The sequence below is a fragment of the Poromitra crassiceps genome, assembly GCF_964638095.1.
Source record: "Poromitra crassiceps genome assembly, chromosome: 18".
NCBI classification, from domain to species: domain Eukaryota; kingdom Metazoa; phylum Chordata; class Actinopteri; order Beryciformes; family Melamphaidae; genus Poromitra; species Poromitra crassiceps.
In genome coordinates, this window is record NC_139636.1 from 31,174,435 (window position 1) to 31,201,131 (window position 26,697).

At 45.4% G+C, this 26,697-nt stretch overlaps 1 protein-coding gene across 1 annotated transcript in view; it reads left to right on the plus strand.

The window, feature by feature from the left end:
• The first annotated feature begins 213 nt into the window (after positions 1 to 213).
• zc3h18 (zinc finger CCCH-type containing 18) overlaps positions 214 to 26,697 on the plus strand; it is a 79,283-nt gene continuing 52,799 nt past the window's right edge. Inside the window, exons 1-10 of the mRNA XM_083654909.1 lie at positions 214 to 344; positions 1,683 to 2,664; positions 6,331 to 6,782; positions 11,146 to 11,230; positions 11,762 to 11,910; positions 15,091 to 15,186; positions 15,500 to 15,642; positions 16,102 to 16,131; positions 20,042 to 20,162; positions 22,386 to 22,690. Coding sequence (XP_083511035.1) covers positions 1,698 to 2,664; positions 6,331 to 6,782; positions 11,146 to 11,230; positions 11,762 to 11,910; positions 15,091 to 15,186; positions 15,500 to 15,642; positions 16,102 to 16,131; positions 20,042 to 20,162; positions 22,386 to 22,690 — 2,348 coding nt within the window. The 5' untranslated portion in view covers positions 214 to 344; positions 1,683 to 1,697. The remainder of the gene's footprint in view (positions 345 to 1,682; positions 2,665 to 6,330; positions 6,783 to 11,145; positions 11,231 to 11,761; positions 11,911 to 15,090; positions 15,187 to 15,499; positions 15,643 to 16,101; positions 16,132 to 20,041; positions 20,163 to 22,385; positions 22,691 to 26,697) is intronic.

Here is a 26,697-nt window from a genome sequence, read left to right on the forward strand (position 1 = left end):
GTTCAAAACCCCCCACTACGGGTGCTTTTGCCTGCATAGATATGTTTGCCTGTGCGTCCAGCCAATCAGAGGCAGAGAAGGGCGGGTCATGCCTTCGCCATCCTAGGGAAAAAAATATCGACTCCAGCAGCACAGCGCGGCTTTTTTCTCCTATGTTGTCCTGTGTTGATGACGTCAAGGTAATGGCCGCTGTCGCTGTGTCGTGCAGAGCTTCTTATTTTCTCGACTACAGCGGATAAAATAAACCATAAACTATTTATAATAAAGTGTCAAATATAATTTTAGAGAGACTGGGCAGTTCTTAACGCAGCAGCGCTGTCTTCAAAGAGCTCCAGGTCGGCAAGGTGAATGGAAATGTGTGGATGTTAGCTAGGCTAACGTCACTCGGCATAGGGGAGATTGCATTGTTAATTGAAAGACAGCCGAGCATGCTACAATGTCCCGATCATAAGGCAATAACGTTACTCTGCGGGGCGTTAAGTCTGTTAGTCTGCCGATTGAACTTGTTTACTTTATTTAAGAAACGTTTGGTGATTTATGTGTGCGGGCTATTACTAGTTAGCCAACTTGCTTTTCATTGACAGGTTTTGGGCCTGTGGTGGCTAACTAGCGCGACCCAACTATTAGCAACAATGTTAACAGACAACTAGCAAGTTCACTACGTTAATGTGTGAAGACGTGGGAGTGTTGTGTGCATATCATGTACATAAACACGCAGGGGATGTTATAACATTACAGCTATTTGAAGCAGATGCAATTTTAGCCTTTCCTTGCCAGATAGTTTGTTAGGTAGCTAACGTTAGCTAATAGTTTTTTCTTTGCGAAAGGCAAGTTAACTAGCATTTGGGAAGCTGCACATGTTGTTTACTATGTACACATTATAGTAATTTAAAACACATGACGTTTTAGCCTTGTTCATGTAGCTAGAGTAGATATCCAGTTAACTAGGTAGCCAATCCTAGCTAAACTAGCTAAATCCCCCAAAAAGTACGTTAAGAATAATTTTTGTCCTAATATAAATGAGGTGGGTGCTACTAGCCCAATACATTCTGATCTCTAATACTGTAATAATTATGGAGAGAACATCAGGCCACATTCCATTAAAAAATCTGGCAATGTAATATTGTCTTGCTTGTCATTGTCGGCTCAGTATAGGTACATGGTAGAACATGACCTGATACCTTTTTTGAATCATCAATTCGTCGTAACGTTACATGTAATAGAGCAAACAATACAATTTAAACTTTTATAAATGGGTAACCCGTTATGCCCACAATCGCCCTCCACCTAAATACACTGGTGGCTGGTAGTGAGCAGTGTGACCCAGTTCTAGAAGATGAGATTATATGAACATGAAGTGCTGCTTGGTGCATTATGCGTGCTGAATTGACCAGATGAACCTCTGGGCTTTGTAAAAAGTCTTAAGTCATTCTATCAGCTTTGTAACCTTGCTGCATATTGTGGCAATAAAAGTGATTCTGATTTGGCCATTTAAATGGCCAACTTTGGAGTTATGGCGTTCTCTATGAAGTGGAGACATCACATATTGGGGCTATGAGTTGTATAAAGTTATGCTTATGATCAGTTCTGTTGATTTCGGCCTTGCATGAAATAGGCCTTTTAAATCTCATTGGTTTGACCGTATATGACCTAATGACCTGTGGTTATGCTTCTGTTGTCAGCGGGAACGTTCTCTGATGGATACTCCTGAAAGCCCTACCCAGTCCCCTCAGTCCCCTGAGGAGGAGGAGAAGGGCATTTCGGACAGTGAGCTGTTGGACTCCCCCGACGAAGAAGAGGACAGGGCCGTCTCAGACAGCGAAATACTCCGCGAAGAGGACAACGGGGTGCTGGAGGATGAAGATGAGGAAGAGGAAGGGAGGCTAGTAAGCAGAGGACGCGACTCAGAGTTAGAGGAGGAAGAGGAAAGGAGGCTAGCAGGCACAGGACACGACTCAGAGTTAGAGGAGGAAGAGGAAGGGAGGCTAGCAAGCAGAGGACCAGACTCTGAGTTAGAGGAGGAAGAGGAAGGGAGGCTAGCAAGCAGAGGACCAGACTCTGAGTTAGAGGAGGAAGAGGAAGGGAGGCTAGCAAGCAGAGGACCAGACTCTGAGTTAGAGGAGGAAGAGGAAGGGAGGCTAGCAAGCAGAGGACCAGACTCTGAGTTAGAGGAGGAAGGGAGACTAGCAGACAGCGGACCAGACTCAGAGTTAGAGGAGGGAGGGAGACTAGCAGGCATAGAACCAGACTCAGAGTTAGAGGAGGAGGAGGAAGGGATACTATCAGGCAGGGGACGAGACTCCGAGTTCGAGGAGCAAGGGAGGCTAGCAGGCAGAGGACGAGACTCAGAGTTCGAGGAAGAAGAGAACGAGGTGGTTCCTGACTTTGTCTCTGACCCAGAAGATGAGGAGCCGACTGGAGGAGGGCGGGTGAGACAGGAGGACGAGGCCATCATGCTGATGGAGGGAGATGAGGATGGTCCACAGGAAAACCACTCAGTTGTCAAGGAGGAAGGAGAGGAGGAAGAGGGGAGAGTCATCGACACCCCACAGTCTCCCGATTCAGAACCAGAACAAGGGAGGAACTTCTTCGGCGAAGACGATGGGGATGAGGAACAGAGAGGAGAGAGATACGGCGATGACAGGAAGGAGTCCTCAGCACAAGGTTATAATTAATATTTTCATTACTTTTAGTTTTTATTTCATTTTGACTTTGTTTTCAATTTCAGTTTAGTTTTAGTTTTCAAAGCGGGTTTGCTAATTTTTTGAAAATGTTTAGTTTTAGTCGTTTTTTGTACGAGGTATTTGTCAGGGGCAAATTTCAAAAAGCTCAGAGAAAGTATTGTGTAATAAAAACTAGGGATGGGCGGGGGTGGGGTACTCGGGTACTCGAGTAACGTTTCCGCTGTTCGGTTCTCGCCACACTCCCCACCCCTTTAAAAATAATCTAAATCTACGCATGCATCGTCATGTGGATCTGGCAGCATGAACTGCACGGGCGTCAAGTCAGCCAGAATGTACAAGTCCGTCATCTGCTTTGTTGCTTTCAAAATAAATGCTTATTGTAACGTAACCTTATTTGAGTAATGCGTTACAGCCACAGTTTCATGCCATATAACATCACAGCGAGTATTTTGATACAAGGTTTGCTGCTTTGTTCGTTGAAATACCCTTTTCTCCTCCAACGTGCATCAATAAGCTATTTACTTTTGATTAATTAACATTATTTTGAAACTTTTAACTGGAAGTTTTCCAGCTCATCCCGAAAATGGTGGCTGGAGATACTGTATGCTCCCGAAGGAGACAGATGCACGCTTCTTCATAGCGGACGCCCGATAAAACTCATTCAAAACTTTGCAGTAGTTTACTGACTACACTGTCGTTTCCTATAACGTTAGTCATAAAAATGTGGACACTTTTTGGGAGAAAATCGCTTCATAGTGTGATCACTAATTAGCTGCAGCTGTAACGTTAATCTCAGCATTAGTTACGTGGCTGGATTATTTGGAAGAGAGCCAAATTAGGTGAGTAAACAAGTAAAAGTTGAATCGTTTTTTTCTCCCCCATCTGCCAGTTTAAAAATGCAACAAGGAGATGATAGCCTACTACTTAGCCTACTGCATAGGATAAAGTACCCGCTAACGTTCACGTAGCCTATTCATTAATTAATTGTTCGGGCAACAAATTAAACGAGCAAACTCACGGTTTCCTCAAGTGCTGCAAACGGCTTGAATGATTTATTTTCCTCCCGACCCGTCTGTCTTGTAGGCTATGTAAAAATGCAAGAGTTGCATCAGCCTATATGTAAGGGATAATGTATATTGAGGCGGTGATTACGGGGGAAATAATGACCGACAGGTGATATTGAGCCCCGGAGGGCTTAATCATTCACCTGAAGGTCATTATTTCCCAGTAATCACCGCCTCAATATACATTATCCCGCTTAGAACACGGCCTACAACTAAATCATTCAATAATCTGACAAAAATAATTATTCAAATAGATTTTTTAATAGCGTTTTCAACGGCAAAGCGGAACTATAGTCAGATATGGCTTGGATGCCACTTGTAAAATCATCCACAGTGTAATGTTAGTGCGACGGTGCGACCACTATTTTGACTGGCGGCTTTTGGGCGATGTAACAAAGGCAAGCGCTCACTTTTTCTGGCACATTGCAATGCCAGCCCACGTTATCGCCTGAATGCATCGGAATGCATCTTCCGCTAAAACTGCATGTTTTTGAATCGAGTTTGGTTACGGATTCGCTAAAGCTGTTTCCACATCACATTTCTTTTTATGATACATCCTACCGCACTCCCTCTCCCCGCCCACTCTACTCGCCATCGGCAGAGAGAATACAGATCATTTCCAGCTGTTTCTAAACAAAGACGACTCATGTCTAGAAAGGTAAAACCGGAAAATATTCTGCTCTGTCTAGCTAGACCATGTCTAGCTAGACATCATCAGGTCACAGGGCCCGAAATTAACTTTTTGACCCACCGGCCAGTGGCGGGTAGATGGAAAAAATCTACCCGCCAAGCATATTTCTTACCGGCCAAAAAAATGCATTTTTGTGTCACATACATGTATATATATCCATTTTTTCACTACATTTCAAGTAGGTATTACGTTGAAGAATACACACTTAAATAAGAGGCCAGAGTAAAATTTGAAGCAAATTATTTTAATATATTGATTGATGATTGATTAATCAATACATGTCAAGTCAATCCTATCACTACATGTCAAGTCAATCTTGAGCTTAAATTGTTGTAAAAAACAACAACGCAGCTAAAAGTAATAACTGCGACAGTCTCAGTGCAGACAGACAGCGCACAACTTGGGCTACACACCTTTCTCTCCCACTCCACACCTGGCACCTGCGTTAGCTCTCCTGCACTCGTTCTCGGCTCCCCTCCGGCTTTATTGGTGGTAAGCATTTTGATTCATCTCCTCATCATACGAGCTCAGCAACAAGCGCGAGCGATTGATTCATTGATTGATTCGCCCGATGTAGGCTGTCAATTTAGCAGAGGTTAAAAGACGCTTTTTACCTCCGCTAAATTGACGACTGCATTCCATTCCAGACTGAGTCATGTTTGGTAGCCTATACGGGAGAGCCATGTGAAACAGTCTCACAAAGCACTCGTGTTAGCCAGCTGCGCACCAAAACACACATGATAACTAGCCTATTATCTCCTCATATATAGACGGTTTTCACCAGAGCGCAACCCCACAGCACTTCCTTTTTCTCAGCATTCGGCAAACTGCAGAAATATTCACTCGACATCGTTACTTTTGTTTTCGCTGCTCAGCTGTATAGAGGGTTTTCACGGAATGGTCAGTCCTGCACTTGAATGTTTTTTTTCTTTTATGTCCATAGCAAACACTGCAACAGGAAGTGAGCGGGGGTTCAATTTAGAATGTTTCTGTTGTCAAGTTAAAACCGTCTATACTGTATCATACGAGTGTCGGCAACAAGTGCGAGCGATTGATTCGATCATTGATTGATTCGCCCGACGTTAGGCTGTCAATTTACCTCTACTAAATTTACGACTGCATTTCATTCCAGAGTCACGTTTGGTAGCCTATACGGCAGAGCCAGAATGGAACAGCCTCAGGAACCACTCATGTTATACTACCGCACTGAACTAACGTTAGTTTCAGACTGCTTCCTTGTATATTGTGCGCTGGGATCAGCGCTCCCCAGCGCACTCCCAGCGTTTAACAGTCGGAAAAAGACGCTAGGTGGCTACACGCAGTTTTAATATTACATGACGACTATTTTGGGACCCGCCACGTGGCGGAGAGACGCCAAACCTAACTCGCCAAAGCTAAAATCTGCCCGCCATTGGCGGGAGGCGGGCTCTAATTTCGGGCCCTGTCAGCCGTCAGGTCATCTTACCTGATGAAGAGCTGAGGCTCCAAACGTTGTCTGATTTTGAAGAAGTAAAGCATTCTTTAGAACATAAGTGTGTGCAGGTTCTATCATTATTTCTACTGAATTGTTATCTAACCCAGCACCCCTCAAAGTGATGTGCGTATTTTCTAATTTTTCATTTTTTGTGGTAAAGCCTTGTTTTTGTTTTCATTTGAGTTAAGGAACATGCATTTGCTCAGACCCTGCCTGGTGCATAATCACATGTGTACATCCATGGAAGGGAGGAGGATCGCACAGCAGGAGAATGTACAAAATGACTGATTTATTTAATCAAACAAAGCGCTTTCGGCCATCCGGCCTTCATCAGTGTGTCTCAAAAAATGTATATTTTTCACACCTGGTTTTCCTGATTTTGTTAGTTTTTCGTTAACAATAATCACCTTGCCTCAGCAGAGCCTGGTGCCGAGACAGCAGAGGCAGACAAGGACGAGGAGGAGGACAGGAACAGGGCTGAAGAGGAGAGGAGGAGAGCTGAGGAAGAGGAGGAAAAAGAGAGGAGGAGGAGGGCGAGGGCCATGAAGGAGGACGCGGCGTCGGTCTCGCGGGAGCTGGACGAACACGAGCTGGACTACGACGAGGAGGTCCCCGAGGAGCCCAGCGTCCCCACACACCAAGAGGAAGAGGAGGACGAAGAGGACGCCAAGCTGGGCGGCGAGGAAGAGGAGCCGGCCAGCGAGGAGAAGGTCAGCAAGAAGAGGGAGAAGAAGCTCATCCTCCCTCCCTCTCCCACAGACAACAGGAAGAACGAGGACTCCAGACGGCTGGACAGGGGACGGAGGGACTCCTTCCGAGACAAGAAGAAGGACGAGGACGACGGAGAGATTGATGAAGGAGAGATTGATGTAAGTGATCAATAATGGCTGCTCTTAGTACTCTCGCTATTTATCCACGTCGCTCAGCGGGGCTTTTCCTCTAGTGCAACTAGGGATGCACGATATATCGGCAATCATATCGGTATCGGCCGATGTTAGTCATTTCTTAACATATCGGTCATATCGGTATCGGTCAGATGTTGCAATGTTAATATCGGTTATCATTATCAGCCAAATTCTTCACATTGAAATAATGCAGTAAATCTATGATTTATGGGCTTTTCCAAAGGCTTTGCAAATAAAGAAATGCATAACTTTTTCAAATTCAGTGTTAACATGTGTTTTTCAGTATGTACAAAATGTGATGATCATAAAAATGTGGTTTTATACAGATCATATCGACATCGGTAAATATCGGTTATCGGCCATAACAGCAATGTTAATATCGGTTATCGGCATCGGCCAAAATTTTCATATCGGTGCATCCCTAAGTGCAACAATGTCCAGCTGGGCTTTTCCTCTAGTGCGTACAATGTCCAGCTGGGCTTTTCCTCTAGTGCGTACAATGTCCAGCTGGGTGGACATAGTAGTCAGCTTGGGTGGGGGACTGATGTCACTCACATGCCAATTTTCATATCAATATAAGCTACAGTCTCTGCTCACAGCGGAGGGAGGGGGCCTATGCTCGCTGTGATCATCACACCTCTGAATGACTGAAGCAACTAGACTGTCATTACTAGAGAAAACCAACTGATGCCAAATGCTTTGGGTTTCAACACATGAACATTGTCCTGCATGGTCAGAAAAAGTGGAGAGAGTCAGAAACACAGCAGCTTAGCTTGGCTTATAACCAAGCTACTTCATAGAAACAAGTTGAATTTACTTAAACACATTGTACTCGCATTGGGTTGAAAATAGGAAAGAATGTATAGTTTCCTCTTTATCCAAATTTTCACAACATAACCTGTCAGTTCTGCAGCTCAGAGTGAACTGTCTGCGTGTGTCATTTGAATGTGCGTTTGTTTAAAGTCGCTCTGCATCCCGGTTGAGTGGAGTTTGCCGTGTTTAAGCACCGTGATTTTGCCCGAAGGTCCAAACACCGCCTAGAGGCCATCTGATGAAGTGACACCTCTGCATTACTGCATGACATGACTTTGTCGTGTGAAGGCCCTCGGCTGCACCATGGGGAAAAAAGGGACAATATGAACATAGCGCGATTGTAGTGCCTTGCTTGCCATCCTCCGCAGTTGGCTTGTCTATCGGCCGGTATTGCAATATTGAGGTTATTGTGACAGTAAGAAAATAGCCGGCAGGAAATGTTTTAATGTCCAGTCAATGCCAAAAAATCTAATTCCTTTGCAGAAAGTTTTATTTTTTATTTTGGAGAGAAGTTGCCAGGAAGTTGTTCGTAGTGTTGGGAGTCACTGTTCCTTGTTCTCCTGGGGCCGGTTGCACCAAGTGGTCTTAACTATGCCTGGTCGACCCGTAACTCCTACGTCGGTCTTAGTTAAGACCAGTCTTTAGAGTGGATTTACGCCTGTTGCACCAACACGGCTTACGTCTGGTCTTAACTACGCTGGTCGTAGCAATGCGCGTCCATGTGAATTGCCGGGGAATGCACCCTGATTGGATGATGTGTGCCTCGCGACCTGCTTGGAGCGCACTGTGCCACTACGCTCTCTCAGCCACTACTGTAACACCCTCCCTCCTCCCACCCTCCCTCGCTCCGGGAGAAAAATGGCGGCGATTGAGCCACACAGACAGTCTGAATGAAATTGAATGTAACGTTCCCAATAGGGATGGGCATTTTAAGCAATTTAAATACTCGAGTACTCTCCTTCTATTATGAACGAGTACTCGAGTACTCGCGCGCGGGGGGGTCTGTGTGATTACTATGGTAATGACGGAGCAGGGGTAATCTGCTGTGTGTGGGGCTGTTCACACAACGTTTGCATTTTTGCATGGAGAAAGCGTTACCTGGAGCATGTGAGGAGAGGCACTGACTGACTGTGATATTAGGTGAGGTGACGCTAAGCTAACATCTAAAGCCTACCTCAGACAGCATCTCCGATGGTTGGATGGATGGCATTAGCGCTTCGGAGCGGACAATATTGTTGTGAAACAAGCGAAGGCTCAATTCCAATACATGTCCATTGTCCAGTATCATCCATTTTACTTTATGATCACTGTTACACTAACGTAAATCCACGGATTACAAGGTCCGGTGTTCTGCCAAAAAGTGAAAACTGACCACTGACCAGTGTGATTAACGTTCCAGCTGCAGCTAAATAGTGATCACCATGAAACGATTGTCTCCCAAAAAGCGATTATTTCTCCACATTTCTTGTGACTAACGTTATGGGAAACGACAGTGTAGTCGGTAAACTACTGCAAAGTTTTGAATGAGTTTTATCGGGCGTGCGCTATGAAGAAGCATGCATCTGTCTCCTTCGGGAGCATATCTTCAGCCACCATTTTCGGGATGAGCTGGAAAACTTCCGGTTAAAACTTTCAAAATAATTAAACAAAAGTAAATAGCTTATTGATGCACGTTGGAGGAGAAAAGGGTATTTCAACGAACGAAGCAGCAAACCTTGTATCAAAATACTCGTTGTGATGTTATATGGCGTGAAACTATGGCTGTAACGCATTACTCAAAATAAATAAGGTTACAACTTACGTTACAATAAGCCTTTTATTTTGAAATCAACAAAGAGGATGACGGACTTGTACATTCTGGCTGACTTGACGCCCGTGCAGTTCATGCTGCCAGATCCACATAAAGATGCATGCGTAGATTTAGACCATTTTTAAAGGGGTGGGGAGTGGGGCGAGTACCCGGACAGCGGAAACGTTAATCGAGTACTGACGTTATGAACGAGTACCCGAGTACCCGAGTACTCGCGCCCATCCCTAGTTCCCAATTCTATGTATTAAATTCTACAAAAATTAACAGCAACATTTGGGAAGGCTAAGCCACACAACTAGTTAGTTATAATCTTAACATCGTGCTTCAAAGACGGAGAACTGGCTGTGTTACGACGATGACGGTAAGGATTCAAAAAGGTCTCCGCGGAGACAGGCAGGCTCTACGCCTCCTCCTGACCAGGCGTAACTCTTACGCCTGGTCGTAGTGAAAATAAGGCTTAAGCCGGTGCAACCGGCGTAGCTGTTAGGTCGTAAAGTTACGACCAACTTAGCTTAAGACCAGTGTAAGACCAGTTGGTGCAACCGGCCCCTGTTGTTTTGTTGTTGAGGCGTTGGCTGTTGCCCCCCAAAAAAATGGGGTAGCCCAAAGATGGGAAGCTCTTCATACTCTGCCTTTTGAACAATGAGCATCTTCAGCTGTGGACCTGGCTGTCCTCTTCAGCTGTGGACCTGGCTGTCCTCTTCAGCTGTGGACCTGGCTGTCCTCTTCAGCTGTGGACCTGGCTGTCCTCTTCAGCTGTGGACCTGGCTGTCCTCTTCAGCTGTGGTACCTTCATTTATACAGGGGGAGTCTCACTGAGAGCGATCCTCTGTGCCCTGTTCACATTCATACCTGGAAAGCTGACCAGTACAACCACAGTCTGATCTGCTGGCCACTGATCAGCTCCACTGGAGCAGGTGGGGTTAATGGCCTTGCTCAAGGGCACCTCGGTGGTGGTAATGAGGGAGGGGCAAGCGCTGCCTTTTCACTTTCCCCACCCAGATTTATCCTGCCGGTCCCGGGGATTGAACCGACGACCTTCCGGTCACAAGCTCGCTTCTCTAACCATTGGGCCACTACTGCCCCCTAATAATATATCTTTGTTTATAATCAGGCCGATAATGGGTTGACCCCTACACCATACAGTAGTACAGATATAGAGGCATGCACCAGACATGTCCAAAGTCCGGCTTGTCTCTCAGAAGAGACTCTATGTGGCCCTCCTCCACACAGTGTTGGTTCATCAAGCAAGTTCAACCTTGCGTGTTTTTCCCCCCGTTCACCTAACGATGATGAACACTATCATCCAGTTTGTAGACAAGCACCAAGTAGGAACAGCACAGGCGGAGCTAATGTTTTCAGACGGTAAACAAAATCCTTAAAGTACAATTGTATTGTATGTTTGTTTTTGCTTTGTTTATTTATAACCCATATGATGCGAGAAGCAGCCGGCCGCCCGGTATCTTCACATGATCTAATCTGGCCCCCATTCAAAACAGTTTGGATGCCCCTGCAGTAAGCTATTCTAATGTGTTGTGTGTGTGTGTGTTTGTAATGTGTGTGTGTGTTGTGTGTGTGTTGTGTGTGTGTGTGTGTGTGTGTGTGTGTGTGTGTGTGTGTCTGTGTGTGTGTGTGTGTGTGTGTGTGTGTGTGTGTGTGTCTGTGTCTGTGTGTGTGTGTGTGTGTGTGTGTGTGTGTGTGCAGGACGATGATCTGGAGGAGGGGGAGGTCAAAGATCCGATGGACAGGAAGATCAGACCACGGCCCATCTGCAGGTTCTTCATGAAAGGTAGGTGCTTACAAAGCTCACACCTGCTTCCATATACAGTATCTCCATCCTCTTTAGTAGGGGCGGAGCTACATGTCAATATTATAATATCCATATTGTGACGTGAATTTCATTGACGGAATAATATTTTGGCAGATAAATAAAGTAAAGGTAAAGTCCCAACGATTGTCACACACCTGAGTGTGCGAAATTCGTTCTCCGCATTTGACCCATCCCCTGGGGGAGCGGTGAGCGGCAGCAGCGCCGCGCTCGGGAATCATTTGGTGATCTAACCCCCCAATTCCAACCCTTTGATGCTGAGTGCCAAGCAGGGAGGCAAATGGGTCCCATTTTTATAGTCTTTGGTATGACTCGGCCGGGGATCAAACTCACGACCTCCCAGTCTCAGGGCGGACACTCAAACCACAAGGCCACTGAGCTGGTTAATGTGGCAATGAATGGGGGTTGTCGTCGCCGAGGTCTGCCTGCTTTATCAACTGTCTGCAGATGAACACATGTTCAACACCATTATCTGTTTGCTGTTTCCTGCAGGAAATTGTACTTGGGGAATGAACTGTAGGTTCATCCACCCTGGATTCAATGACAAGGGAAACTACTCCCTCATCAGTAAGCCAGACCTGTTCTCGCCTAACGGAGCTCCACCCGGAGGACCACACCCACTCATGCCCAATAACCCCTGGGTAGGTCTCTCTCTCTCTGTCTCTGTATCTGCCTCTGTCTCTCTCTTCAGTTCATTTGAACAAATGATGCATTGACCATTGTTAACAACTCTTATTTAACTCCATAAATAAAGATAAATGATAATAAAATAAGATTGAGGATATAGCACTTAGTTTTTAAAGTCGAGCTGAACCCAAAAATGACCAGGTATTTCCCCAAATACCTGGGTATGCAGTGCACCTATTTAATAATGTATGCAAAAAAAATCACAACAATCTAATTTCTTTAGTTTTTCACGCTTTTTCACATCAAAAGTTCATTTTTCAAGATTTCATTCATAACAGTAATCTACAGTTTGCTGATGTCACCCAGTACTATCAAATTTCTACCCCATTTCAACCAATCATATCACGACATGGCAGCTGTCAATCAAATCTTCATTTCAGGATAGTTTTCTCTTCCAAATGAAGTAGAAAATGGCGCCTAGTGCCTGTCATCTGGCAGAATTCCTATCCCATAAACTAACTACTAACTTGGCCAATTGTATAAAACATGAACAAAAAACAAAAACGATAATGTCTAAGAAATGTACAATGAAATGTAACTGGTTCGTTAAAACTCGCATTCCAGGAATATTGTATTTACAGAAATAGCGATAATGGCGCGCGCCTGAGAGCCTGGTTGTCAGGGGTCGTCTCTCGGAGATTCCAGGCCGGCGGGCAGCACTCATGCATCGGATTGTCCTCTTGTTCCGCACAGAAGCAGCTGGCTGCCTGGTACTCGTCGGATCCCACTCGCGTAGCACGACAACACGCTGAATCCCACTCGATTTGGGGGTGGAACACGCCAGGATTGGCCAATGCCAAAGCCAGTCCCCAGAATTGTCAAATCAAATCATCGACACCGTATATGGTAGGGGTGGGCGATATGGCAAAAATATCATATCACAATTTTTTCAGGCAGGATCACGATCCACGATCTTATCACAATTCTTTTTCATATTTGTTTTAAGACTATTTTGCAAATTACTGAACAGTACAAGTACAACGAAACTAATTTCAGGGTACGTATGGTCATGAGAAACCTGGAAAAGTCATGGAAATTTAAAATACAATTTGTTTTATAAATATTTTCATGTCGTTCATTTATGCTGAGTTTCCAATAATTCATGTGCTAAGAAATAATGTTCACAAGCATGCAAACACTATCTATCTATCTATCTATCTATCTATCTATCTATCTATCTATCTATCTATCTATCTCTTGGTTCACTATTATTGATACAGTAGGGTTGGGCGATGGGACGAATATGGGCTATCTGCGAATGAGTCCACTGTCGGTTGCGTGATTGTCATTTGTCAATCTGCTAATTTAATGGAGAGAGAGAGACCGATAGACAGCGAGAGAGCGTGGGGACAGAGCACACACACACACACACACACACACACAGAGTTGAGCTTTAAGCAGTGAGAGTGAGCAGGATGAGGGCAGCAGCTAGATTAGGAGCAATGCGTCCTCGCATTTAAAATAACTGCCAAAGTCCAACTGAAGCAAATTAAACTCAAACTATCACAAATATAAAGCAGCCATAGATGAGATTCAGACACTTTTTGCGCGATGAGTTCCCTCGATCTGCCTGTTTGTCTCTCTGCCAGTGCCCTCATGTTTGTCTAGTGTGCGTGACGTGTGTGTTGTAAAGGTTGCATATGCGTTCGTGTCATTTTCATCGGCGTTCATTAACGAGCAGAGCGTGTGTTTAGGCTATCGTCCCGGACGCTATTTTTAAGGTCCCCGGGATGATGGGAGGTCCTTCGTGTCAAGGCAAACCCTGTGTGTGTGTGTGTGTGTGTGTGTGTGTGTGTGTGTGTGTGTGTGTGTGAAACCACTGCCCCTCCGTGATGTCGTCGTCCATGCTGCTGCACTTTGCAAAGTGAAAAGGGGGAGGGGACGACAAGCATCTTTCAGACATAGAAATGCAACAGATAGAATGTGCACTGCATGTAGCGCGATTCTAACGATCTGTCTGGAAAGGCAGATCGTGGAGCCATTCTGATCGTGAACGATCTAAGATCGTCATATCGCCCACCCCTCGTATACGGTCCACCTCTCAACCCTGTCATCTCAGACAAGATTTGTTTTACAGACTCCGACGCTCGCACTAGTGCGTTCTGACGCTCGCACTAGTGCGTTCTGACGCTCGCACTAGTGCGTACGCACTGCGAAGTGCGGAGGACTGAAGGACTGGCCTGTCTCGAGCAGAGAGGGGAGGGGGGAAATCGGCTGTGTTTATTACGCTGGCTTGACGCTGCCTGGATACTACTCTGCACTGCAGCCCATGAGCGAATGTGAAGGATACAACATACTCTTAAGTCAAACGAGTGTGATTTATTGTGTGACAAGTAGGGGTGTCACAATATATCGTCCCACGAAATTTCGCGATAGTAAAACGTCACGATATGTATCGTTGAGATGAAATCTCATATCGCAAAAAAAAAAAAAAAAAAAAAATTTTTTTTTTTTTTTTTCAAAAAATAGACTAAGAAACGTCTTTGTTTGTTGAAGTTCAATGTGTGGAAAGTAGTTCAGTTGAACAAGTCTCTGAAGAGACACATGAGAAGTTATACAGGAGAGAAACCATTCAATTGAGTTTCTGGCAAAACTGTTTACTTGACAGGAAAAACTGAAGATGCATAAAAAATAGATTAAGAAAAGTCTTGTTGTTTGAGTTTGAACAAAAACTGAAGATGCATAATGAGAATTTATACTGCTGAGAAACCTTTTAGTTCAAAGTAAATCTAAGTGACGGTGTAACTCATTCTATTTCAAGATAAGCCTTATCTCCAATCTCATGTTTTTTCTAGTTGTTATTGTAATAACAATTTCCCACAACAGCATGTTTTGTATTTGTGCATTTCAAATAAAATACTACTTTTCCAGTCATATATTGTCATTATTCAAGTTTAAAAAAATATTGTTAAAATCGTATCGTATCGTATCGTTATCGTGAACCCAGTATCGTGATACGTATCGTATCGTGAACTGAGTGTATCGTGACACCCCTAGTGACAAGCGAACTTATTTCACCATCGGAATTTTGCCGACCCCCAAAATAAGCCCTCATCTGTCTCATCATGTCTGATCTGTCCATGTCTGATCTGTCCATGTCTGATCTGTCCATGTCTCCTCTGTCCATGTCTCAGGGTGCGCCTGCAGTTGAGGAGCTTCCTCCACCTCCTCCTCCGGTGGAGCCTCCTGTGGAGAGTGCCTGGGAGAGGGGCCTGAGGCACGCCAAAGAGGTAAACAACACACTGCTGCCCTCTAGCTGCCACCTTGGCCACGGTTTGGAAAAAGACTGCTCTGCTCTCACCATCGTTTTCCCCAAACCGTTACCGCTCGCCGCCATTTGGAGCCGCCAGCGTGCAAAGTTGCCTATTGCATGTTAAAACGACACTAACATGTTAGTAGCATAGTAGTAATGTTAACCCAGATCTACACTAACATGTTAGTAGCATAGTAGTAATGTTAACCCAGATCTACACTAACATGTTAGTAGCATAGTAGTGATGTTAACACCAGATCTTTGTTTTCACCCGGTCCTGTCGCCCGCAGGTGCTGAAAAAGGCCACCATCCGCAAGGAGCAGGAGCCAGACTTCGAGGAGAAGCGCTTCAACGTGACCATCGGCGAGGACGAGAGGGAGTTCGACAAGGAGAACGACTTCTTCAGAGAGCGCAGCTACCGCATCATCAGAGAGTACGACCGGCTTGCATTCAGAGCACTTTTCCATAAGTTCAAATGAAACTCAACCCCCTGTGGAGAAACTGGGTAGTTGCAAGGGCAAATCAACATGGGATATAGCAAAGAAAAGATAGATAAGAGAAAAGAGCAAACTATTTGACAGTGGCATTAGAATGTCTTCAGTAGAAATAGACTGAAAAGTAAAGCATGCCGAAAACAGCAGGACGTGCAATGAATGAATGGAAACATGCTCAATATTAAAATATACCAAATGAATTGTTTGCCGTATGAAAACAAATGCAATATATAACAAAAGAGAAAAGTAAGAGAACCTGAAGAAAATGTCTTCAAAGCCAGAAACTGACTGTACATACGTATCTGAACTATGCAGAACATGTGGTTTCATTTGTGAACAAGTGTTTGCATGTTTTGACAGTCAAAGTATTTACTTTGAATATGCTTTCCCCATTTTAGTGACATGGAGTTCAGAGAGCCGGTCTATGGGTGAGTGTCAGCATCTCCTAGCTTCACACGCTTCTCTCAAGAAAACAACCTGATTCATACCTGACCGACCCCCCCGCCTCCATATAACCTACACCACAAATCATACCTGACCCCCCCGCCTCCATATAACCTACACCACAAATCATACCTGACCCCCCCCCCCCCACCTCCATATAACCTACACCACAAATCATACCTGACCCCCCCCCCCGCCTCCATATAACCTACACCACAAATCATACCTGACCCCCCCCCCCGCCTCCATATAACCTACACCACAAATCATACCTGACCCCCCCCCCCCTCCATATAACCTACACCACAAATCATACCTGACCCCCCCGCCTCCATATAACCTACACCACAAATCATACCTGACCCCCCCCCCCTCCATATAACCTACACCACAAATCATACCTGACCCCCCCCCCTGCCTCCATATAACCTACACCACAAATCATACCTGACCCCCCCCCCCGCCTCCATATAACCTACACCACAAATCATACCTGACCCCCCCCCCCCTCCATATAACCTACACCACAAATCATACCTGACCCCCCCGCCTCCATATAACCTACACCACAAATCATACCTGACCCCCCCCCCCCTCCATATAACCTACACCACAAATCATACCTGACCCCCCCGCCTCCATATAACCTACACCACAAATCATACCTGACCCCCCCCGCCTCCATATAACCTACACCACAAATCATACCTGACCCCCCCGCCTCCATATAACCTACACCACAAATCATACCTGACCCCCCCGCCTCCATATAACCTACACCACAAATCATACCTGACCCCCCCCACCTCCATATAACCTACACCACAAATCATACCTGACCCCCCCGCCTCCATATAACCTACACCACAAATCATACCTGACCCCCCCGCCTCCATATAACCTACACCACAAATCATACCTGACCCCCCCACCTCCATATAACCTACACCACAAATCATACCTGACCCCCCCGCCTCCATATAACCTACACCACAAATCATACCTGACCCCCCCACCTCCATATAACCTACACCACAAATCATACCTGACCCCCCCGCCTCCATATAACCTACACCACAAATCATACCTGACCCCCCCCACCTCCATATAACCTACACCACAAATCATACCTGACCCCCCCCACCTCCATATAACCTACACCACAAATCATACCTGACCCCCCCGCCTCCATATAACCTACACCACAAATCATACCTGACCCCCCCGCCTCCATATAACCTACACCACAAATCATACCTGACCCCCCCACCTCCATATAACCTACACCACAAATCATACCTGACCCCCCCACCTCCATATAACCTACACCACAAATCATACCTGACCCCCCCACCTCCATATAACCTACACCACAAATCATACCTGACCCCCCCGCCTCCATATAACCTACACCACAAATCATACCTGACCCCCCCGCCTCCATATAACCTACACCACAAATCATACCTGACCCCCCCACCTCCATATAACCTACACCACAAATCATACCTGACCCCCCCACCTCCATATAACCTACACCACAAATCATACCTGACCCCCCCACCTCCATATAACCTACACCACAAATCATACCTGACCCCCCCGCCTCCATATAACCTACACCACAAATCATACCTGACCCCCCACCCCGCCTCCATATAACCTACACCACAAATCATACCTGACCCCCCACCCGCCTCCATATAACCTACACCACAAATCATACCTGACCCCCCCGCCTCCATATAACCTACACCACAAATCATACCTGACCCCCCCGCCTCCATATAACCTACACCACAAATCATACCTGACCCCCCCGCCTCCATATAACCTACACCACAAATCATACCTGACCCCCCCCACCTCCATATAACCTACACCACAAATCATACCTGACCCCCCCGCCTCCATATAACCTACACCACAAATCACACCTGACCCCCCCGCCTCCATATAACCTACACCACAAATCATACCTGACCCCCCCGCCTCCATATAACCTACACCACAAATCATACCTGACCCCCCCGCCTCCATATAACCTACACCACAAATCATACCTGACCCCCCCCGCCTCCATATAACCTACACCACAAATCATACCTGACCCCCCCACCTCCATATAACCTACACCACAAATCATACCTGACCCCCCCACCTCCATATAACCTACACCACAAATCATACCTGACCCCCCCGCCTCCATATAACCTACACCACAAATCATACCTGACCCCCCCGCCTCCATATAACCTACACCACAAATCATACCTGACCCCCCCCCCGCCTCCATGTAACCTACACCACAAATCATACCTGACCCCCCCGCCTCCATATAACCTACACCACAAATCATACCTGACCCCCCCACCCGCCTCCATATAACCTACACCACAAATCATACCTGACCCCTCCCACCCGCCTCCATATAACCTACACCACAAATCATACCTGACCCCCCCGCCTCCATATAACCTACACCACAAATCATACCTGACCCCCCCGCCTCCATATAACCTACACCACAAATCATACCTGACCCCCCCACCTCCATATAACCTACACCACAAATCACACCTGACCCCCCCACCCGCCTCCATATAACCTACACCACAAATCATACCTGACCCCCCCGCCTCCATATAACCTACACCACAAATCATACCTGACCCCCCCGCCTCCATATAACCTACACCACAAATCATACCTGACCCCCCCGCCTCCATATAACCTACACCACAAATCATACCTGACCCCCCCACCCGCCTCCATATAACCTACACCACAAATCATACCTGACCCCCCCGCCTCCATATAACCTACACCACAAATCATACCTGACCCCCCCGCCTCCATATAACCTACACCACAAATCATACCTGACCCCCCCGCCTCCATATAACCTACACCACAAATCATACCTGACTCCCCCGCCTCCATATAACCTACACCACAAATCATACCTGACCCCCCCGCCTCCATATAACCTACACCACAAATCATACCTGACCCCCCCGCCTCCATATAACCTACACCACAAATCATACCTGACCCCCCCGCCTCCATATAACCTACACCACAAATCACACCTGACCCCCCCGCCTCCATATAACCTACACCACAAATCATACCTGACCCCCCCGCCTCCATATAACCTACACCACAAATCATACCTGACCCCCCCGCCTCCATATAACCTACACCACAAATCATACCTGACCCCCCCGCCTCCATATAACCTACACCACAAATCATACCTGACCCCCCCGCCTCCATATAACCTACACCACAAATCATACCTGACCCCCCCGCCTCCATATAACCTACACCACAAATCATACCTGACCCCCCCGCCTCCATATAACCTACACCACAAATCAATAGAGTAAATACAAGGATGTAAAGTAAATCACTTTAAAATGAGTCTTAAATTCATAGCTCACAGCCAAAATAATGACAAAATAAAATAAACATACAAAATGTACAAAAGATGTGATCAAAAGTAAAAAATTTACATCACAAAAAAATGAAAAAGAGTAACGGTAACGGTGTATAATACAGTAGCGTAATTGTATATATTCGCCAATACCTATTGTCACTTTTTGTTTATATTTTGCATTTCCCGTCCAAAGTATCATAGAAATTAATAATAATGTAGTACTAACTGTCTTTGAAAAGTGTTTGTAAGTATTTATTTAATCAAATGGGGGGGGGTTCCCTCTTACTTCTCTTACCAATATTCGATTATATTTATGTTTTCTACAGTATTGGATGACACATTCTCTCTCTCCCTCTCTCCACTGTGAAATGTTGAATGAAGCAGAAACAGAAATGCCATGACAAAAGAATGCAGTGTTCTCTCCATGTGTGACACCATGTCTCCCTGTGCAGTGATCCATACGCTGCTGCTGACCCATACTATGACTATGAGATGGAGGCCCTGTGGCGAGGCGGCCAGTACGAGAACTTCAGAGTGCAGTACACAGAAGGTCCTCTACCATACCCCTACAATGTGAGTATGCTCAGCAGTGAACTTGACCCATTGATACCTGATGCAGCATTTGCGTGTATATCCCTCATTTGTGTGTGTAATCCTTTAAGTCCTAAAGGGATACACACACAAATGCTGCATCAGGTATCAATGGGTTAAAGCCCCCCTCCAGTGTATTCCGTCATTTTTACGAGTCATTTCATTTTTACGAGTCATTTCCTGACCATGTTGATTAGCCACACTGTTCGCCAAATATTTTTGGACAAATAACTTATTTTGTGCTCAAGTTCAAAAATGTAAAGTAGTTGCTAAAGTAGTTGCTTTTTAGTTGCTAAAATGGGATGGTTACGTACGGCTATTTAGTGGAACTATAGTTACACGGATGACATTTTGATTCTGACTCAGGCTGAGCATCTCAACTAGCTAGCTAGCTGTTAGCTACCTTAGCCAACCAAGCCCGCTGCCTTGCCGCTGCACTAAGCTACCCCGGGCTCAAAATGCCACTGGCGTAACTGAAACGCTAGCTAGCAAGTACAAGTCACGCTGATTTCAGTGGTTACATTCCATTTTTCAAATCCGTTACCCGGTTGTTGAGAATTCTATAAGCTAATGGGGCTAATCTATCCTTTGCGGCTGCGGGGGAACATCTGAATACTGTTTCTGGCCGATGTAGCTTATTGCAAATAGCGTATCACAGAATCAGATGATGTATAACTATTACGCAGTGCCCACACAGTGTGTGTGAAAAAGAACATGAACTGGTAAACGTGTAGAAACACTGGCTGGAGGGCGGCTTTAAAGTACTCTCCATTTATCAAAAACTTCCAAAAATGTCAAAGTTGAAGGGTCTCATCATGAAGGAAGTTAACTGTATATAACAGTAAAAAGATCCTGGCAGAAAGACATGGAGAGCAGTTGTATGTTTTTGTTGTGTGTCTTTTAAAGAATGTAGACAGGATTGGATGCTCAGTGGCAGTGTTAGTTAGTGCCTTGCTCAGTGGCAGTGTTAGTTAGTGCCTTGCTCAGGCAAGGCACTAACTAACACTGCCACTGAGCATCCAACCCTCTCCAGGGAAATCACTGTAAAGAGATTAAAAGTTGAATTTAACTGGTCTCTCTCTACATGAGTTTATACTGTTGTTTTTTTCTTCCTCCTCCATGTCTCCCAAGAAAAAAGGATTTATGTATTTATTCATGAATTCCCCTCAAATATTTTCATTGGCACACAAATATCATCCATCATATCGTCACTGTTGTGCCAGGACCTCGAATGTGCCTTTTTTCACTTTTTTACTTTTTGTCATAAATCAGTGCCACTAGGCACCCTTCACGTCTGTGTGTGGTTTTTACCAAATGCAACCAATGGAAAAGCATTAAAACGATCTTGTGAGTAAATCTCGTAACGCCATTCGCCCTCAATCTGTCAGTCAAACCTCGAAAATTCGTCCCCTACCTCTGTCTGTACCCCCCCACGCAGGACACTAAACCCGGAAAAGTCACACGGCAGACGTGCTGTGTATTTCTCATATCGTTTTGACTAATCCTGGCTTCCTCTGACGTTAATATATCAATCAAATGTTTTCCAGTTATTCCTAGGCTGCAAACTTGTTTTAACATGCAAATCGGAGTGTTTTCTGACGAGAATAAAGTAACGTTAACGCTACGTTATGTCAGACTATTTCTCACCCCATGCGAAAGCCCCCGCCTCGGCCATGAGAGGCGAGGGGCAATGCTGTTGCTCCTGCGCGCGCCCCCGTGGCCTGGAGCTTGGGGGCTCGTGCATGAGCATGCGACTCTCTCCCGCTTGACTGGCCGGGAGAAAGTGCTTCCAAGTCGGACTGATAATATAAACAACATCATTTGAGCTTATCCAGGTAAGATATTAATAAAGTAATGACACATTCAGCCGGAAACTAACTATAATTAAGACATGTGCCAACTTTGACGACGTTTGGTTCAGTATTTTAAGAGCAAACAGGTTTTTTTAACTTCCTGAAAGGTTGCTGTTTTGAAAATTCGAGGTCCTGGAACGACAGCGACGATATATAAAAGGGAGTATGTGGGCTCTGTGTGTTTAAATCTTTGTCCCACATTGGATGATGTCATCAGCAGTTGACATCACTGTCTCACTGATGATGTCATAGGCATTGTGACATCATCAGTGCCCACTGAAAAAAGTGGTTCTTAATCTCGGTGTCAACGGTCTGATTCATTAAATCCGCATGATGTGTCCGTCCCGAAAAGGAGCGTGGCGAGCGAGGAGAGCGCGGTGACCCCCGCGAGCGCCACCGGGACCGTGAGCGCGAGAGGGACCACCGCGAGCGGGAGCGCCGGCAGCGTGAGCGCGAGCGGGAGAGAGAGAGGGAGCGCGAGAAGGAGAGGATGCGCCGCAAGGAGGAGTGGGAGAGGGACCGGATGAAGAACCGCGAAGGAGGAGAGAAGGAGAGGCCCCCGAGGATGCGTGGTGGGCCGCCGCGAGAAGCCAGGGAGAAGAAAGAGCTGGACAAACTCAACCCGCCGCGCTCGCCCCCCATCAACCTGCCACCCAAGTAAGTGTCACGCACGGGAAGCCACGCCCGGTTTGACTCCACTTCACTCGTCTCGAAAAATGAGAAGTGAAAATTTAGACTTCTTTTTTAGATTTAGGTTTAGATTTGATGCCACCACATGACACATAAAAGAGCCAGGGTGATGGACCCAGTGATAACCCTAACCCTTTCTATAGTCCCGTCATTATGATTCAAAATACTGCAGTAACACATGTAGGGTTTTCTGACACCTTGACAATACACAATTTGTCCAGCAGATGGTGAGATACACACACCTTGGTCTGCAAAAAGTAGGACCAAGCAAAACCTTTGACAATCCACATGAGTCTAGACTAGAGCCAGGGCCCAGTCGCCATGCTGAATGTAGTTTCCCCATTACACAGGCTTTATCTTGGCAGCTCGCACAGGAAGATGATTTCAAAATGTGTCATTTGAATCTAGAATTTGACAAATTCACATGGTCGTAGTAGAGAGCCCTCTGTCATTTAGCCATGCACATCGCAACGCCTCTTTCCGTGTCAAACTGCCCAACACTCAGATGTAAAGTTAGCGAGTGCAGTACATAGACTGACATCTAGTAGCCACTGTTCACCACTGGAGACTGCTGTCACGATAGATAATGTTAATGACAAGTAATTCCAAATCCATAGCCCTCCATAACACATCAAAATGTAATCTCAACCCTAGATTGGGGTATTCCAAGTTCCAATGTGCATTTTTATGTCCCTGTACATTTGCAGTGATGCGTCACCACAGCAAGGACATGGCCATCACTGCTAGAGAAAATTAAAACAAACATTATGAGAACATAAGTTACAGCCAAACAGTGACGAATAGAGGACAAAACTATAAGTATCCCCTCCACGCACCACAGCTTTTTTCATCAATATTATATTGGACTTCAGTTCTCCAGAAAATATGCACTTTGGTATCATTTTAACAAGTGAGTGCATCACTCAGAAGAGGGAACCGGTCTTGCTTAAAAAATATATATATATATATTTGTCAGATGTCACAAGTTATCGGGAAGTTAATCTGATTATCGGTATCAGTCCCAAAAATGTCACATGGTCCCGCCCTAATGATTGGTGGTTTTGGTAATCCGCTTTCTGTACTCGAGCGAGTCTGATGAATGGTTTTGGTTTGACGTCTGTCTGCAGGCCAGTGATCAGCCCGGGATTGAGACCATGTTTAGTGTCAGATCTGTGCATTATTGTTGCAGTAGGGTTGGCACGATGGACGATGGCATCGGCCATTGTCGATGGTCTGACCCCCGTCGACCTCTGAGCCTTCTACATCGGACCATCGTGATTAAATTATCTGTTCGTATTAAAATGTTGCAGATTTAATAATAAAAAAAGGCCAACTCCACTCAACCGTGACGCGCGGGCGGCCTTAAACAAGCGCACCCTGTGCCCAGTACAGAGAAACGGTAGAGCGGAGAGGGGGGGAGGATATAGCAGAAGTTGGTTGTGTTGTGAAAATGTTAAGACAAAGAAGAAACTTCACGTTCTTAACTGCTTTCAGCTCAATGTGAGTAACGTTACAAGTCTTCAACTGTGAATTCAACCTGCCTGTTTCCATGAAGTCGCTCCCTTACATAGACTGCTGCTGCTGTGTTTCTATCTCTCCTTAACGTCATGTTAGCTTCCAACCTGAGCCCACATGAAGCTAACGTTAGCCGCCAGTAATTCTGCCCATTTTCTGCCAGCTAGTTAAATTCAACACACACACGTTGTTGGTCAGGATCTGTAACATTGATGTTATTTGTTTTGCGCCTTTCAATATTGCTGGTAGTGATAGCCTACTGTTTGAATCGCCTGGCTCTGTGCTGTTAGTAGTAGCCTATCCAAGCCCGCTGGTCTCTCATGACATGTAAAGCTCAGCTGTCCTGTTGTAAACGTGAACATGCACTGCAGCAGCACAGCCAAACGGCACCGCAACGACGTCATAAATCATTCATTAACACCCCCACGGCCCCGCCCCCCCCCCCCCCCCCCCCCCCTCCCCCGTCAACGACGCTGCCATCGTCCACCACGATGTTTCTCTGTGGAACCATCGCGATGGCTATTCGGGTGGCATGATGCATCGCACAACCTTATGTTGCGGTGCCTGATTTGTAACGTTTTTTTCCAGAACCAGTGTTTCATCTCATACCCATCTTGTGTAAATGTCATACACATAAACACGAATCCCTGTTAAAGATTAAGCCTATTTATTTACTCACAGACCGTGTTGGGGATAACTCGTTACAAAAGTAACATATTACATGTAATATATTACTTTTAGCAGTAACTCAGTAATAATAACTTATTACTTATAGGATTTGAGTAATATTATACCAGTTACTTTGTCAAGTAACTCAAGTTACAAATTGAGTTAAAAATAAATAAATTAAAGCACATATTTAAAAAAGATACAATCATTGCCTAATCAAACTGTGTTTTTATGCAAATAACCACTATAGATGACAATAACAAAGGAAAAGAATTACATTTACAATTTTGGATTGTTTACACTGACTTCAAGGCGGTTGAAATTATTTTTCGGGATGGCTCCGGGGCGGCGATGTCATTCTGCTGCTGCTGTTGTTTTGGTAAAAGTAATGAAAAGTAGTGTAATAAGTAACGAGTTACTCTACTCACAGACAGTAATATTGTAAAGTAACGTATTACTTTAGAATGAAAGTAACTAGTAATATGTAGTATATTACATTTTGAAAGTAACTTGCTCAACACTGTTCACAGATGATGTTACTTAGGTCCAGATGACCTAAGATGACCTTTCAGAAAGGCTGCCGTGAGGAAAAGCACAGGGAAAACTTTGTACTTCCACTTCCCCATCAAATCACATCACACAGCAGCATTCCTGTTCCCCCTCACCTTTATTCACAATACATCATCAAATGCATTTAGCAGAATGATGTCAGGATAATGCAGAGGGACGTTATAGAATGATGTCAGGATAATGCAACTAAAACAATGTACTTCCTGTTTGTTCACGAGAAGTGGATTTAGTTTGCTCAGCAAGCTCTTGTGTCTCGCTGTCATTTGAGGAGAGTCGCTCCACATGTCTAATACATGCCTGACTACATCAGGCTTAAATCACAAATACCCCCTGACTCCAGATCACTTTTTACACTCGGCTGTTTACCTTGATACTGGCAGAAAGGTGAAGTGAAGCCCCTCCCCCTGACTCCAGATCACTTTTTACACTCAGCTTGTTTACCTTGATACTGGCAGAAAGGTGAAGTGAAGCCCCTCCCCCTGACTCCAGATCACTTTTTACACTCAGCTTGTTTACCTTGATACTGGCAGAAAGGTGAAGTGAAGCCCCTCCCCCTGACTCCAGATCACTTTTTACACTCAGCTTGTTTACCTTGATACTGGCAGAAAGGTGAAGTGAAGCCCCTCCCCCTGACTCCAGATCACTTTTTACACTCAGCTTGTTTACCTTGATACTGGCAGAAAGGTGAAGTGAAGCCCCTCCCCCTGACTCCAGATCACTTTTTACACTCAGCTTGTTTACCTTGATACTGGCAGAAAGGTGAAGTGAAGCCCCTCCCCCTGACTCCAGATCACTTTTTACACTCGGCTGTTTACCTTGATACTGGCAGAAAGGTGAAGTGAAGCCCCTCCCCCTGACTCCAGATCACTTTTTACACTCAGCTTGTTTACCTTGATACTGGCAGAAAGGTGAAGTGAAGCCCCTCCCCCTGACTCCAGATCACTTTTTACACTCAGCTTGTTTACCTTGATACTGGCAGAAAGGTGAAGTGAAGCCCCTCCCCCTGACTCCAGATCACTTTTTACACTCGGCTGTTTACCTTGGATCTCAGTCCTGCAAGTAAAGCACCAGGAAGTGCTGTTACGGGGAGTTACGTCTGTTGAGTTACGTAGTTGACTAGGGGTGGGACAAAATATCGATACTCACGGTATCGCGATATTTCCACTTGCGATACGTTATCGATACACTGGCACCAAGTATCGATATGTTTATTAAAAAAA